The sequence below is a fragment of the Pocillopora damicornis genome, chromosome 13 (genome assembly GCF_964200805.1).
Source record: "Pocillopora damicornis chromosome 13, jaPocDami1.2, whole genome shotgun sequence".
NCBI lineage: Eukaryota > Metazoa > Cnidaria > Anthozoa > Scleractinia > Pocilloporidae > Pocillopora > Pocillopora damicornis.
In genome coordinates, this window is record NC_142682.1 from 16,084,570 (window position 1) to 16,100,644 (window position 16,075).

General features: G+C 38.4%; 2 protein-coding genes across 3 annotated transcripts; one reads left to right on the plus strand and one right to left on the minus strand.

Annotated features, from left to right (window-relative positions):
• Window positions 1–368: 368 nt before the first annotated feature.
• Window positions 369–6,661, plus strand: LOC113684762 (beta-sarcoglycan). The gene is made up of 7 exons (XM_027202160.2): window positions 369–578; window positions 2,330–2,539; window positions 3,465–3,647; window positions 3,999–4,038; window positions 4,222–4,388; window positions 4,931–5,068; window positions 5,210–6,661. The coding sequence occupies exons 1-7, from the start codon at window positions 558–560 to the stop codon at window positions 5,417–5,419; spliced, it is 969 nt and encodes a 322-aa protein (XP_027057961.2). The 5' UTR covers window positions 369–557; the 3' UTR covers window positions 5,420–6,661.
• A 634-nt stretch (window positions 6,662–7,295) lies between these two features.
• On the minus strand, window positions 7,296–15,201 carry LOC113684761 (retinol dehydrogenase 7). 2 transcript variants are annotated; one of them, XM_027202158.2, is made up of 5 exons: window positions 14,987–15,201; window positions 12,938–13,305; window positions 10,165–10,347; window positions 9,644–9,883; window positions 7,296–8,898 (listed from the first exon to the last, which is right to left on the minus strand). In XM_027202158.2, the coding sequence occupies exons 1-5, from the start codon at window positions 15,031–15,033 to the stop codon at window positions 8,588–8,590; spliced, it is 1,149 nt and encodes a 382-aa protein (XP_027057959.2). In that variant the 5' UTR covers window positions 15,034–15,201; the 3' UTR covers window positions 7,296–8,587. The 2 variants fall into 2 exon arrangements, with proteins under 2 accessions (XP_027057959.2, XP_027057960.2); XM_027202159.2 differs by lacking the exon at window positions 14,987–15,201 and adding an exon at window positions 13,405–13,596.
• Between the last annotated feature and the right edge of the window lie 874 nt (window positions 15,202–16,075).

Here is a 16,075-nt window from a genome sequence, read left to right on the forward strand (position 1 = left end):
TTCTTATTGCGCAAATCGGCCCCTGACTTCAATGTAGAAATCATGTCTTTTGTCATTTTATATTTGGTTTATCGTGAAGATGTTTTACTCCTTTGGTCCGTGAAATTCTTGCTCAAGTTAACCCTTTTTACTCCTAATATCTCATTAGTAATTCTCCTCACTGACTACCATACAAGTCATATGGTGTTAGTTCTGAGAAGTTGGTTTTGGATCAACTATTTATCGCCTAATTGATAACTTTCTTTATTCCCATCACTTGTCTGCTCGGTGTTGTATTGATATAAATGGGAGAATTACTCTCTTGGTCACTCATGGGAGTTAATTGGTTAGAGGGAAAGAATATCATCCAGGTATCAGTGGGTATCAGTGAATTCGATATTCCCGCTTCAGCGCCCACAGTATGCACCACACCCAAGCTACGCATGCACAAAGTACTGTTGACATCTCTAACGAAATAAGCCTCTCGTGAAAGAAAAAACTTTGTTATGTGTCCCAATATAAGGTAGTTGAAAGGTTTGCTTCTCTTCGTAATCATCTTTTAGAGGAGGAGAAACAACATGTCGAGGGAAAATCTACACGTAAGTAACATGTTACACTTTGTTCAGGTATATTTTTTACTCTAAACCGATTATGGGTCTATTGTACGTTTGCGTTCATAGCCTGCTTTCCTAAATCTGTTCAGCGCTTTCTGTCAGATCTTTGACAAGCAGTGGATAATTTTGCCTGTTTTGTTGAGACAGTTGTAAGACCTTCTGTGAGAATTTGTGAGAAATGTTCGAAGGGAATGTGTCGTAAAATCACTTCGAACATTTGAACTTTGATGTGGCGTGGGGCGGAATTCTAATTTTGAGCATAACTTTCTTTTGCATGTTATTCCTCACTGAAATAGTGCCTTCTCTACTCTTGAGGAATTATCTGTGTCGTTGAAACTGCTTATTCACTAGGGAATGGCTACCACTGTCAGAAATCCATCTAATTTGGCCATCATGAATCGCATACAGACGCTTCGATATGCATGAGTTGCATGTTTACAACCGTTGAATCAACCTTTAACAGATACATGAATGTCCGGATTTTTCAAGTGTTTATGACCGCAGGGTTTCTAGTTATTCCATCCGTGAAGCAGTTATTGATATCATTTTCGACGCTCATTGCATTTTTTTTTACCTCTGTTGTGGCTTTATGATTAAATAAAAATTTTCAACGTTTTGTGTGAACGGTGCATAATTTTGCTAATACCCACAAAGAGGTGTGACTTAGCATACCGATATGATCGATTAGCAAAATTCTCTGGCGCTCATTTTCATCACGAAATTTTTGCTTGAAAGTGATTTTCAATTACTGTATCAGATATTGGGTCGGTTGTCAGTGATCCAACATCACCCACTAAATTAATTTAACTCATTCCTACATATGAGCCAACATCCATATTTTGAAGATATCATGCAAGTATCAAGAAGGAAATTACTTGATACTGATTTGAGAAGAACCAATTTTTTTGACATTTCTTATAAACCCAAGAGTTAAAATGCAAACTGTGCTCTTAATTTAAATTAAACTTAAAAGTATCAAGAACATTTTTAGTAAAACTTATGCTAAGACAAGATGTAAGGGAAAAAAAAATTACTTTTAAATTGATGATACAAGAACCTAATATATGCAATGAGTTTGGGGGGGGAATTGATAAATGATAATAAATTATCTTACTTTTTCAAACAGTTTTCTTAAGGAAAGGAAAGGTAATACATCATTATTCAAATTTCTTTTATCTAACATTATTCAGTTACAATCATGGTAGTACACTTAAGGCATTGTTTGAGTATTTAGTAGAACAATCTGATAACCTATCTGCGTAGGGCAATATCATAATTTTTAATGAATTAAATTTCATTTGACTTGGGAATGAAAATTAATTAAAGAAATGTTCCTGAAAAAAAATTTTAGGCTTCTTTTCTGTTAATTCTTGAATTGCAACTCACTTGTATAGATCACTGTTCCACTTGATTAGGGAAATGCAATTATCATGTAAATATCTGTAAAGGTTTGATTGATTTACTTAATTCTTCCTTCTTTCCTTGAATTCAAACCTTTCCTTGAAGTCAAAGTGTTTACTAGTTCATTTTACCAAAGATACAGTTGGTAAATGTTTTAGCCAGTATCTTGATGAATCACATATTTTAACTATTACTACTGTTTTACAGTTATGAAGTTCTGCACACCTGGAAATTTATAGTCAAGAGGCACAAGAATCTAGTTGTTTAAAACCCAGCTTTTACTTTTCACTCTGAATTGTTTCCCTTTCTTAAACACCAACTTTTTTTTCCTTCAGAGAAGAGAGAATGCCAAGGCTCGCACTTCTATGCGAGAAAAGCTGGTAGAGAAACAGAAAGCAACAGATGAACATGAGAGCAACTTTACGGCTGGTCGTGTTAATGTGCGAGAGAGATATCTGCACCGCACTGGAATAAGAGGGAGAAAGAGCTGGATATTCTATGCTGTTTTGTACATTCTAGCTCTCCTTGTAATTGTCAATATTGTGGTGAGTGTTCATAGGCTTGAAAACCAAATGATTGTCTTCTATTGATATAAAAGGGATGGATATGCCAGCAAACTTAAAGATTGGTATCACTTGAGGGTTTTCTTACTTTAGGTGAACATAGTATCACTGATGAGGAAATCTAGATGAAGGTCAGAAGAGGGTTTTAACCTTTTAAACCCCCCCCCCTCCCCCGCAAGAGTGACAAGCATCTGCAAGAGTGACAAGCATCTAATTTCTCCTTACAATATCACCCTTGAATCAAACATTAAGGTCATGAGAAGGAAGGACATGATCATCAACTAGAGAAGTTCTTGATTGTTAACCAAGTTCTCTTTTTCAGCACCTGAGGACATGTCTGGAGAATAGTAAGGAGAATATGCATACTGATGTTAGGGTGGCAAGGGTTAATTAGATAACTAAACTCTCTGAGGATAAACAGGTTAAAGCCAAGGAGAGAATGTCATGACATGATCAACAAGTGGCATGGAAAACATATTGACTGTAAGGGAAGAGTTTAATAAAGGGTTGGATAGCGCAGTGGCCTCATGGTTAGTGCGCTCAACTCTGGATCGGGTGGTCCAGGTTCGAGCCCTGGCTGGGGTCCTTGTGTTGTGTTCTTAGGCAAGACACTTTACTCTCACAGTGCTTCTATTCACCCAGGTGTACAAATGGGTACCAGCAAATGTGCTGGGGGTAACCCTGTGATAGACTAGCATCCCATCCAGGGGGGAGTAGCAATACTCCTAGCCGCTTTATGCTAAGAAAACCGGAGTTCAGCACTGGCCCCATGGGCCACTTGGGCCCATATAAAGGCTTACTTTTGGATAGAAAGCATGAATATGTACACACAGTGGGAACTATTATTAGAGCTGTGATTTTTCATTATTCTTATTTCACATAATTTTATTATTCAATCCTTTCACAGATGCTTGCCATTTTGTATCATGTCTTGCAAATGAACAAAGATGGGATGAAGTGCTTGTCATTTTTTGAGAATGATGACATTCGATTTCATTGTGAGAGTGACATGGACTCAGTCAGTTTGTATAAGAATCAAGCTGGAACTTTTAAAGACCACAACTTGGTTATTGACAGTGATGACAAAAAGGTAATTTATGTTATGAGTAAACCACCAAATTTGGTACAAAGTTACCAAAAGTCTTAAAATCATAAGATGGTCACCAATAGGAAGAGTTTAGTCTCCAGAAAAAAATGCAAAACAGAAATAAACCAAGATAAAACAACATGGGAAAAGATGACATGAGGAATCATACTGCTTTTATAAATTTTGTCTTTGGAGCATCAACACAAAGTGTGTAAAATTTGTTTTATACTCACCATGGAAACTAAAATGGTTGCAACTCGGGGGGGGGGGGCTGTCGTCAAATGACTGTTTTAGTTCATAGTTTTAGTTCATATTGATACAAATTATTATTATTTTTTTTTTTTTTTGATTCAGATTACATTCCATGGAGGGCCTACAACAGCATCTGCACAAAGTAGGTGTAACTTGAATTTGATATTACTAAATCACAGATAACCTCATCCTAATTATGGAATATATACCAGTTTTGTTTTGGATCGTCAAAAATTGATTAGGAGACTGATGAGAATGGAAAAATACAGAAAAAATTTGAACGTATAACTGACAGAGTCTTATTAATGGTTTGCCTGTTGTTCAGTGCACGTAGGTGCAGATATGACTGAAATCCATGCGAAGCGTGGCTTCAGATTTGTGGACCCTTATGAAAAGAAGACCATCCTGAACTTGAATGGAAGCGTGTGGTATGTTAATCCAGCCTCCATCAATGCTTTCACGGTTGCTGGAGATGCATTGGTTACCCATCAGGTAAGAGAGCGTACAACTTTACAAACTAATTTGGAGAAACTATTTTTTGAATTAATGAAACTACAGTTCAGTTACTCTTTTTTGAGAAAAATGGCTTCCCTGAGAAAGAGAAATAAACAGGTTTTGCAACTCAAGTGCAGCAACCACTTTCTTAATTTTTGATGTCGGCAATAATCGAGTGAACAGTGTACTCTTGACAGGAGATTTTTAGGTGCTTGTCTTTGGGAATGTTGATATATGCAGGTTTTTAGTTCTGTTGTTATTTTTTCCAATTAAAAACAAATTTTTCAATTATTTATTTACCAACCTCAAAAGTTACCATCTGGCCTACTTTCCATGCCGGACACATGCTGATCCTAGTAATAGTAGTTGAATTTTTCTCATTCAAACCTAGTAGCTTGTCAACAAGTTCCCCAGATCTCAGTTGAGATAGGATTGTGCCACCAAATATTGGAGCAGTAAGGGGCTCAAATACAACTAGGGATGCAGATGTGTTTGCTCATTCTCTTTTTATAAGTACACTATCTATGCTTTTTTGTCAGGTTGTCAGTAATGAGGACCAGAATTTGACTTTGACCTCTGAAAAGAGCATTTCAGTGGAGGGACATGAAGGGCTAGTTTTGGATGGAAAAATGACTAACTTCAATGCTGATGAGGATATCGAAATTTCCTCCGTCTTGGTAATAATATTGTTTTCACCAGAGGGTCGTTGAATTGTGCTCTTTGGCAAGAGAGCAAGATAGCAGTCATAAGAAAATGTTGGTTATTAGGCTAGTAAAACAAACCTGAAACCAATTTCTTTTTATTTTCTCACTTTAAAGGGTTCACAAGGAAAGGCTACGATTACGTTTGATGCAAGCAGTGGGGTCTATGTGAATGGAAATGCACTAGACATGCCGACTGCAGCCCCAGGCAGTTCTTCAGGGAAATACAAGTTATGTGCATGTATAAACACGGGCAAGCTTTATCGTGTGGAAGTTTTGAACTCGACTTTCTCGACTTGTTCTACAGTGGAGATTGTTTGTGGATAATGACAACAGTTGTTGTCTGGAAAAGAACTTCTCTTACTCTCGTTTATTGACTAAATTACGGTTAATTCTGTAGGAGGTAAAAAAAACTTGGTAAGAATATGTAGTTGGTTAAAGGATGGTATGAATAGGGAGGGTAAAATATTGATATGAACTGCACATGGCTCTCTAGTGGTGCTGCTTTTTAAACGGCTCGTTTCCGTGTTTGAGACGTTGGTTTCAGTATACTGAATAATAGATATTGAAACACGTTGAAAGAAAACGCGAACGGCAAACGATCATCTACGATCTGTATGATAGTTTTTTTCCTCCAACCTTAAATAATTCTCACAAAGAAGTAGAAATTTTCTAAATGTCCTCATATTTTTGCACCGACGCCCAAAAGGCAGGGAGAAAAAGCTTGTAATTTCTAGCAGTTTGCCGTTTGCCTGAGGTTATCTTAGATAATCTCTCTAATGTTTTGTTACTGGTAAATATTTTATATTTGGCTCGTAAAATGCTGTTTTTCAGTAACGCTTGTATTTTTCTATGACGGAATGAAATTGGAGAAATCTGCCAAGTCATAGTCAGTTAAAGCATGTAAAATAGCGTAGCACCTATTTATTACCTGTACCCCCTAGGACGACGCTCTTGGCGGCTACAAAGTTAGTTTTGTCTGTGCTTTAAGTCAACCAGGAGCACATTTGATACGACTGGACCAGTCCTTATTCATCGAAGGATCCTGCCCCCCACTCATTTGCAGTCAATTGGCAGTTAATTTTGTATATTCGCCCCCAAATCCTCCTCCGCTCCTGAGCAGAAAAAAAATGAGTGGTATTTAAGGTAACATAGATAGATTTCTTAAATGGGAATTGGAGAATGAAAATAGTGGGAGGGGACTGTCGTTTTCCACCATTTTTATCTCTCTTCTTATTTTTAGTAGTTTTAGGCTCACAATTATGAAAATTTAGCCAAAACGTAGCTTTGTTCCTGTTCTGGAGTAGACGGTTGTCCTGGGGTATGGTCTCTCTTGACGATGACTGTTTTGCTGCTGTGCTAAAGCATTCTATTACAATGTCAATTAGAGTGCTTCAACTTTGGGATAACTGACTACTATACAGACAGTTTTTTACTCGAGCAAGGCATTTTTACATCTTGTAAACAGAAGAAGAGCTTTTTAAAGTATACTTTTCTAGTGTTGGCGACCGCGTAAGACCCTGGAGTTTTTTTACTTTGATAAAAACAATAAAGGTGTGGAAGTACGAAGCAGTGTTATGTCCTCTATAATTGTTCGTTCGGCTTCCGATGACTCTTAACTTTCAAAGGAAGTGGAAAAAGGTTCAGCTATCGGGATTTCAAGTCATCGGGAAATACATTAAATAAACAGAAATAAGAGAAAAACTGTGTTCACTGAATTTCTATTCATAGAAGGGGTTAAGTGGCAAAGCTGAAATTGTGGTTGACTGGGCAACAGGCTTCGAGCAGTTTAAAATGAGTTTCTTTCTATGCCCGAGGAAAAAAAATATTACACTTAATCAGTTACACAGCAGCGTTTATTAAATGTTCAGCATTTTTGATTGGTTTTCAATTCAGAATGGTTTTTCTTTTATCAAGAACATTTACGGTAAATCATAAGTAGATATGATGTGAAACAGAAATGTGTTTTAATTTCCATTGTCTCGCGTTTTGGCCAGTTAGAGTCGTAATGGTTAAGTTTGTGATATGTACGCCAAAGATAGTGAAGATTCCTTTTTGAACAGTTAATATTTTTTTGACAATCCTCGGAGAATAACCGTTTTTTCCTGGGTGCGGAGTCAAATCGAGAGCGGCTCTCACAGAGACAATCTTGATGACTTTGTATAAGGCTTTAACAATATAACCTTAAGAGACTCAAGACACGTTAGAGAAAAGATGAAACTTTATTCTTTATAACAATGATAAATTTAATCTCAACTGTGCTCTTTATATAAAATATACAGTGTTTAAAACTGAGGTATACGAAGTACAAATGTAAAATTCATCCATTTCTGGATTACAAACATTCTTCCATGGAAGGTTACACTCTAACAATAAAAGAATAGATTTACTTCTACAAAAGGTAGTAATACTATGCCAGAACGATTTTCACTAAGATACAAGCTTTTTACTGACTATGTGATTTCCCTTTATAATAGCATGGCGTTGTGACGAGTACAAAAAATATTTAACCTAGAGATATTAATAGGTTTAAAAGCAAATTCTCGAAGCCAAAATCTTACGAAGTATGTGGTAAATGCTGAAGAGAATTGAGTTGGTGATCTTGATATTAAATAGGTTTAGCCGCTGACACACTTCGAAGTTTCCCTTGGTGAAGGTAAAGGTTCCCTCTTAAGCCTAACTGAAACCTCCTCAAAGACACTTATCAAGCAAAACCTTTCAGAAAAGCAGAACTCATGGTCTCCTTGACAACTGTCATTGTCAGGTTAGTTACTAGTTTAGAACCCAGACCTTTCACGGCCAAGCAGTTGCTAGGATCCTTCATTTCAGTAGCAGTTGCCCGATAGGATCTCGCTAAGAGGATTGTTATTTACTTCAACAAGTTTCGTCCTCAACAAGTTAGCCCCCTTATTTTCGAGAACTGAACAAGCATGTCAGTTTTTGAACTAGAGTACTTGTTAGTGAAAAACTCGTCATAATTTTTCATTTTCATGGAAACCCCTCTAGTGTAAATTCGGCTTTGAATGTCGTTTGGGCTACTGAACAACTTACAGCGATAGGTGATCGTTGGTGGTAGAAAAAAATGCGTTACGATACGAGACGTGATTAAGAAATGTACGTGTCAAACATCGTGATCACCTTCGGGAACGCACGTTTTTGCAAAGTCAAAATTCTGCTGTTTAAAGTCGTAAATAACACACGTTAGTCAAATTGAGTTATAAATAGGACATGTGATTATTCAATTTTTCCTCTTTTTAAATTGTTAACTTCCCAAAAGTAATGAATTAAAAATACTAAAGCCATTTCTTCCCTCTTCACTATTAGCTAAACAGGGAAAATATGTAAAACCCGATGGCGTTGCTTTGCCGCGCAAACATCACGCTCTCAACGGCTTCGAAGAGAGGGGCGAGGTTAAAAAAGATAAAAACCAATCGAATGCAGAATAGCCATTCACAGATGATAATCAAACTCAAAGAAAACACTTCCCACATCATCTCACTTCCTGAGAGCAAAAGCTTTTTCTGAATTATTGTTCCCGTTTAGTTTCCCTAAACTTTTGAACGGCTGCGTTACTGCTCCTGTGCAAACGATAGGTTCAGCTTTGTCACCCAAAAAATTCAATATGGCGTCTCCAACACCTGCTGGAAGCCTAGAGACCCAAATCCAGAGGAGCTTAGCATCCCAGCCAACCATGTACCTGGTCTTGGGATATCTTGACGTCAGTGAGTGAACAATGGCGTCGACTACTTTGTACAGGTGGGGTGAGGCACATGTGTCTACCATTCCTGTTAGCATGTTCTTAACGCCTGGAATTAAAATAAAACAAAAACATTAGTATAATGAAATAGGCGTTAAGGTAATAAAATTACACTTCATTTAGAACAGCAAAGTTGCACTTGTTGACAGAAAGGTGTTAGCGTAGAAAAATTGCTCGTGACACTTTTCAAAGAATATTAGCAAGAGTGTGGTTCTCATTATAATCTTGAACAGTTTCCTGGACGAGAGAACTTGCCAAGTCATGTAATAAACAACATGGTCCAAATCTCGTTGGTCTGGGATAGGGCTTATAGCGTTAGAAGACCAAACAACAACTAGAAAGATGGTTATGGCGGATTGAACGCATTGTGTTCTGAGACCAAACAAAATAGCGGCAACGATGGAGGCGAATATTTCTTCGAAAACTCTCCCTCCTCGAGACCTGGCACAGGGAAAGCATGGGCAGGGGATACTAGTCAAAGGAAACCTTGTCATACTTTTCTAGCTGTCAAAGGAAACTGTAACAGCTATGGCTTTATTCTGCTAGTCAGTGAAACCATCAATTCCGATGCCAGAAAGTGGGGCGCATCACAAAACTTCTAAATTTTTGAGTTATGTCTTGCTCTCACAGGTAATTTGAATAATCAAATGCGCTTTAAAGAAAATATATATTTAGTTAGCGATAGCGAGTAACAACTCTTGCAGCAGAACTCCTAAATTTTCCACGTTAAGGTCTTTCGGATGTTCACTAGCGTCATACTTGTTGATAGGATTAAGTAAATTAAATCTACTCACTAGTTTCGTAGAACTTCTCTCCGTACTCCTCTTTTAAACTGTGGCTCAGGTTGGTCCAGAGGTCCTGCCACTGACCCTTGAGGTTGTCGGGATTGGTGATTTTTGTCTGAAAAAAGCCTGGTTCCACAATGCTGACCTTGACACCAGTCGGACCCAGTTCACGACGGAGAGCATCCGAAAATGCCTCTACACCAAACTTGGAAATGGAATATGCTGATGCGTGAGGTAAGCACGTTCTACCTGCAGAAAGCAGAACGAAGAGTATGTTTTTATCTTGTTCTGTGAGGTGAATATTCGACCGAGTTGCATGATACCAAAGTAGTTCCAAGTTTTAATAGCGACAAATTTGATAAGGATTTTTCAAGTTCGGAACTAGGCCGTCCCCGGTCAGTCAGTGATAAAACAGTGTGACGTTTGACCATCCTTAAGGAAGGTTACTGAGTAGCAGATTCATGCAATTTATTGCTATCATAGAGCCCTCTGCTTTTCAAGATTCTTTGAAACTCGCTCGACTTTCTCACCTCCGATACTAGCGAGGTTTATGATACGTCCTCGCTCCTTTTTGACCAGCGGTAAGAACACCTTGGTGACGTCAATCAGTCCCCAAAGGTTCACATCTGCGATTTGTTTAAACTCTTCAATAGTCTGCCACTCAATCGGTCCAACTTTAGCGATGCCAGCGTTATTTATCAGACCCCACAAACCTGCAAGATATAACACGATTATTTCTACCCTTTACACCTTAATATAGACTACGAGCAGTCCCTCCTTTTGGTGAAGTCCGTCGGGAGAGTAAAATAAATCAGTGAAAACATTTGATACTAACGCGCTGCAGGGAACTCTGGGAGTGAGGCGCACGAAAAGTTCCGCGTGGCGCGCTAACCTTTTTCTTTCTTTTCCCTTTTTTTCCTTTGACTCATGCGACCAAATTCACCGAAAGGGAGGGTTTGCTCGTAGTCTAACCCTAAATTTTTATAAACTAAATGTTTGATTCAGGAAAAATAATATCATGGTCACTTTTTAGGGATTAACGGAATTTTACAAAGATCCTTTAAGAGTGGTTATAGTATTGCAGTGAGAAGAATGGGGCGTGGGGATGATTTTTCAAGCAGGAGGTCATGGTTAAAAATTTCCGCACACCTTCCGTGAAGCAGCTTAGACCACTGTTCTACCTTGCGTATCAGCGAGCTTGTACTCACGCAGCAGATGGAGCATTTACTACAAAGAAAGATTTGTCTCATACAGATTCTTCGGACTTTCGCGTTTTCAAAACCAGATTTATGAAGCTGGTGTGTTGTTGACTTTTAAAAAAAGTTGCCACATAGAGGTAAGGGGGGGGGGGGGGGAAGGTCGAGATCCCCTTCTGTACTCTCCTGGAAGACTTCTTGGGTTGTATACGAACCTCATGTCACAGGTGTGTTGAGTTCATTTTTAAGACCATCCTTCATCAACTAAACAACACCCCCAAAACAATTTTTTTTTCGAGTCGGTCAAAACAATATTCTGTATATCATGTGAAAGTGAGGGCATCGTCGTGCAGTTATTTGAAATATACACTAATTCCCATAAACATGAGGGTGGATAAGTCGGAGGGAGCTTATTTGAAGAGCTTTCCAAATGAAATAATTACTTTACATGTACATGTGCATGACTTTATCGGTTTGACGCATGCGATGAACGAGTTTGCGGCTCGGTTTGTTTATCGAATAAGTTTATCACCCGTGCTCATCTCAGTTCGTTATAAATTTAATATACCAAAATAATTAATCCAAACGAAAGCTGACCAACGTTCCTACCGGAAATGACAATTAAAGCGAAAATGTTTAAGGGCGCGCGTCGAACAATCGTCTGCTACCCTTCTATTTATACCTCTCGCACAACTTCAAATAGATGTATACTGTGCGGTGAAAGAGAGGGTAGCATAATATTTTTTTGATCAATGGTGCTATTGTATTAAAGCTAGACAGAGATATTACAGTACGAAGCGTCAGTTTATGAAATTAACATTCCTTTTCGTATTATTTCGCTGAAACAGGAATAGATGTTTTCCGTGAAAAATGTTTTTCTCCCTCTTAAGGCTTACCATCTCAAAGCCATTTAAGGCATTTTATGGCCGGATATGAAGTACAATAAAAAGGTAAAAGGAATTTTTTCTGCCATTCAAGGAGAAACCGACAATTGCATTCGTGCACAAGGAGGTCTGACCGAAAACTCAAAGAATGTGCCGTTAAAGCTAAAAGAAACACGTACACTATTTTCAGTTTCCAAAGTAGAGAATAATTCAAGGAGGCACCTTTTAAAAACATTTTCAAAAAGAAAGCGGCTTTTGAATGGCTTTGATCTCAAGTTAAGTTTTTAACCAAATTTATGCGGCTATTTTGGGAAACCGTATTTAGATCTTTATTAGACCATTCTTCTTACTCATGAATGGGTTTTGAACATGCACTTTCAGTTTTGGTTGATTTGATTGTTTAAAGAGGGGCGCGAGTGCTTCCATTGTTTGCTAGAATACTTTACATAGTGACATATCCTAACACGAAACATTCACGGCGCGTTTGATGTCATTACAGACACCAGGCATTTCGTGTCTAAAAGCTATTTTCGTCTTTGATTGAGTGACTCATTTTTTTACAACAATGAGCCGGGAATATGATCGTACCTCGCTTATAAGTTCAATCTCGTTAAGCGCTGAAACGATACTCTGCGATAACTTGCTCCCCCCTCGATGATAACATCCTATCTCGTGCTGGGGCAAGAGTCAAAGAGATATCTTCAATTAAATGGTTTCGGAGGACTTTACTTCAATTAGTGAGCCATTTCCGTTGTCCTCTCTTCGTTGATTTTTAAACACTTATCATGCGTTGGAGTCGCGAAGTTATGTGACAAAATCGCACTTTAATGTTTCCACGCGAAGCCAAGAGTGTAACCCATGTTTGCCTTCTGAAGGGAAGCGTGTTGCTGTGTTAGTTTAATCTCCAATTTCCTCGTTTTCAAAATTTCATTAAAAAGTTGTATTTATATTTTTATCGAGGACTTAGACTTAGGGAAAATATTATTACTCAGGCTGATCTGTTTATCTACTGGCTTATTACTAGGTGAATTGTTTATCCACGTATAGTTTATGCCATTTAAACTATTTCAACCGACAACAGAAATCCTTTAGGACAACATCTGTGTCACGCTTGTAATCACCTTGGAACATGACAACACAATATGTCTGATAATTCATAAAAACTAGATCAACAATTCAAAGTAAACATTCAGTAGGAAAAAAATAAATATACGGTAATTTACCTCTATTTTCAGGTAAATACTGCGCCACAAACTTGTAAGTCTTCTTGATTTCTTCCGAGTCTGTAACATCCAAGTGCAAAGCGGATAGCCTTTTGCTGCACGCCGCGGTTAGGTTTTCTTTCCCTTCGCTCGTTAGACACGTCGCAAATACATTGAATCCCAGGCTGTCGAGTCGTAATGCAGTTTCCCTTCCGAATCCTGAATCGCAACCGGTGACCAAAACATACTTCTCACGAAAATCAGTCAAAAATGTATCCTTGTAGAGCCTTTTGATGATCCACAAAGCACACATTGCCGCAACGAGCAACGCTACCGCGTAGAAGCTGTCTGCTCTCTCCATAGCACCTTGCAATTCAATCTCTTGTTCTCTGTGAAGGGATTAGACAATCACGCTCGATATGTTAAGTGTATACACGGTTCTCTGCATGGTTGCTCAAATCTATGGTATGAAATGAAAGAATCTCTACCTAATTGGCTGTGTGGGCGATGCTTAAATGCACTTCGGAAGCTGTGGGTACTTGAGAGAAAGACCCGTGATATTCTCACACGTTTTCCAAAGATCTGAGTTGGCAAGTTTATCTCAAAAAAAGGGGAATCTAACACCACCTGCTAAAAACTGGACATGTTGAATATCAGCGAATGTCACTGCTGCCACTGCTGCCAGCTACGATAGCTACAGAGGCTTATCATTAACTTCGATTGCGATATTCCGGGAAAATTCGTGTTATCCAATTATAAATTACCGCGCAATTTGTAATCAATGAATTGAATTGTAAACTGAAAGAAAAGTAATTCCAGTTGTCTCGGGGCGTAGATAAACATCATAAACGTTGTAATAATCACAATGTCTCCAATCGATGACCTAATCGATCTGTCTGTTCTTCCAAAACTAGGTCATCTCGGTCAATGTTAATTTTTTCCCTGATTTCGACTTCAAAGTTCGTCCCCCTTACGAATACCAATTACTAAGGGAGGGCAATGGGATTTACGGTTTAACGGTTTCAGCTATTTTTTTAGGTTTCTCGTGTAGTGCCAATAAACTTCGGATTTTCCGTTTTTTAGTATTTGGTTTTCGGTTTTCAGTCCGTAAAAATCACTAATGGGTCTTCGGATTTGATATCCGATGTGATTTTCGGTTTTTCCTATTTGGGTTCCCGTTTCTTCTCGATCTGAGCGAAAATTATGTACCTCCACTGATCTCGAATGGCCGCGAAACCTCTGTATGCTCCACAAGTCAGCAGTCTAACTGTATCGGATCGATTAGGGGTTAGATAACTGTGATTCGAAAATTTATCGGTTTTGACGGTTTTGCGTGCGGTTATCAGTTTTGATCGCATTTTTCTGCGGTTTTGCGGTTTTGGATAATTTTTTTCTACCGTTTTTCGGTTTCTGTTAGACCCCAATGCCCCCCTCAATTACTAGCCATCACCGGACATTTTCAAAGAGATTTGAAAAATTCCAACATTCCTTTATTTTGCGCAAGCAGTGACACAGGAAATGGCGACATTACCATAAATGAACACACCGAAAAAAAACGAGTAAGGGAATTATTAAAAAGACTCTTGAACCTCATCAATGTCCGGCTAAATATCTTAACGCAGAATGTTATTGAGGAAGTATTATATTTATCTTCACTACAAATTCATTGGTATTCATTGCTTTCGCAAGAAAATAACAATTAAGCGATCAAAACGAGCTTATAATCAACATATTACGACATAAGAGTGCTTCACTGCTGAGAGATATGTTTTCAATACCAATTTCTGAATATCAGTTATTGGTCTATGTGTTTATTTGATCGCTTTCTGCGATCATCTTATCGATTGAAGACTGCCGATCGGTGTTATTTCAACTTCGTTTGTTTCAATTCGAAGCAATGTTTCACAATTAGATGCTACAAAATTAAGGCACCGTCCCAAACTCTTGACTGCACAAATTACACAAGCAAGGACTTCCTCAATACTAAATGATCCAAAATATGCGTGAAGAAACCCAAACCAAACGGTGGAGGAAGTTTTCCAATTTCTAAGACAAATGTGATTCTCTTACCTTTCTAAAGCCCCGAAGCATACCGATTCACCACCAGCGCTGCCCATTTTAAGTCAATTCTGGTTTGCACAGAGCTGCTACGTGAAGGTGACCCTGACTGTAAACTATCAGGAATTCGAGCGAACGGAACACTTTTTTCCACGGTCACATGTCAATCAAAAGTGCATTCACACAACTGACACCCACGCGATTATTTGGGTGACACCGTCGTGACTCATGATTGTATGAAGCCTTCAGGGAGGGGAGGGAAGGGGGCTGTACAGCGAATATGCTTCCGAATGATGCGCGACCCCACCCTCTGAAAGGGCTTTCCTGGGGCAAAAGAGGCGATCTCTTGATAAGTTTGTTATTATAGAATCAAGTTCATTTTAAATTTCAAAGTTATAAATTTGCACGCTGTGATGATTTGTCACATTTCTCAAAAATTCATTTTCAGTTTTTATCTCTCTCTCGACATTGAATGAAGATTGGGGAGGGTGGGAAGTGGGAGAGTTTTTACAAGGGTTTCCTTGTTAAGAAGTTACATCTCGATATCAGGTTACGACATTTTAAAAACTTTGAGACACACGGAAGTTTCGAAATGATAAATTGCCCAGGTGAGAGAAAGGAAGAAGATTAACGAAGATTAACTCAGGTTGCAAATGACGAATACAAAAATGTCGGGAAAATTTTTTCAAAGATGCACGAACTGTGAAGTAGCTGCTTTTTAAGTGGCTGGGTAAACAGCAGCCCTTGGATAGTTCCCTGTTGTCGGGTGATTTTGTTGCAAATTGTTGTTGGGTCATATCACAAAGGTACTTCCTTGCATGACAGCGCAACGTGGCGTCGGATGACATCTCCTTGTTCAAAACGGCCGCTAATGGAGAAAGCTACCCTCCTCCCTTCCTGCTTGACAAGCCTTTTGGGTTTCTTTAAAAGAGGATCAACGTTGCAAAAGGAAATTTTATTTCCTATTCTTTTTGTCAAACAAATGTTCGTCGATTTGCTTCTCCATTCTTACAGGAAAGACGAGTTGCAGAAAAAAACATAAACACACTGCAGTTTAACCTTCTCAGTTTTCATTTAGACCAACGTGAAACAATCAAGTTC

Bases quoted from the DNA above. Each gene is read 5' to 3' on its own strand.
- LOC113684761 (XM_027202158.2), bottom strand. From the start codon at position 15,033: ATGGGCAGCGCTGGTGGTGAATCGGTATGCTTCGGGGCTTTAGAAAG. The intron at 10,348-12,937 runs GTAAATTACCGT...TATATCTTGCAG, and splicing joins GTATTTACCTGAAAATAGAG to GTTTGTGGGGTCTGATAAAT. The intron at 9,884-10,164 runs GTGAGAAAGTCG...TGCTTTCTGCAG, and splicing joins AAACCTCGCTAGTATCGGAG to GTAGAACGTGCTTACCTCAC.
- LOC113684762 (XM_027202160.2), top strand. From the start codon at position 558: ATGTCGAGGGAAAATCTACAC. The intron at 2,540-3,464 runs GTGAGTGTTCAT...ATCCTTTCACAG, and splicing joins TTGTAATTGTCAATATTGTG to ATGCTTGCCATTTTGTATCA. The intron at 4,389-4,930 runs GTAAGAGAGCGT...CTTTTTTGTCAG, and splicing joins ATGCATTGGTTACCCATCAG to GTTGTCAGTAATGAGGACCA.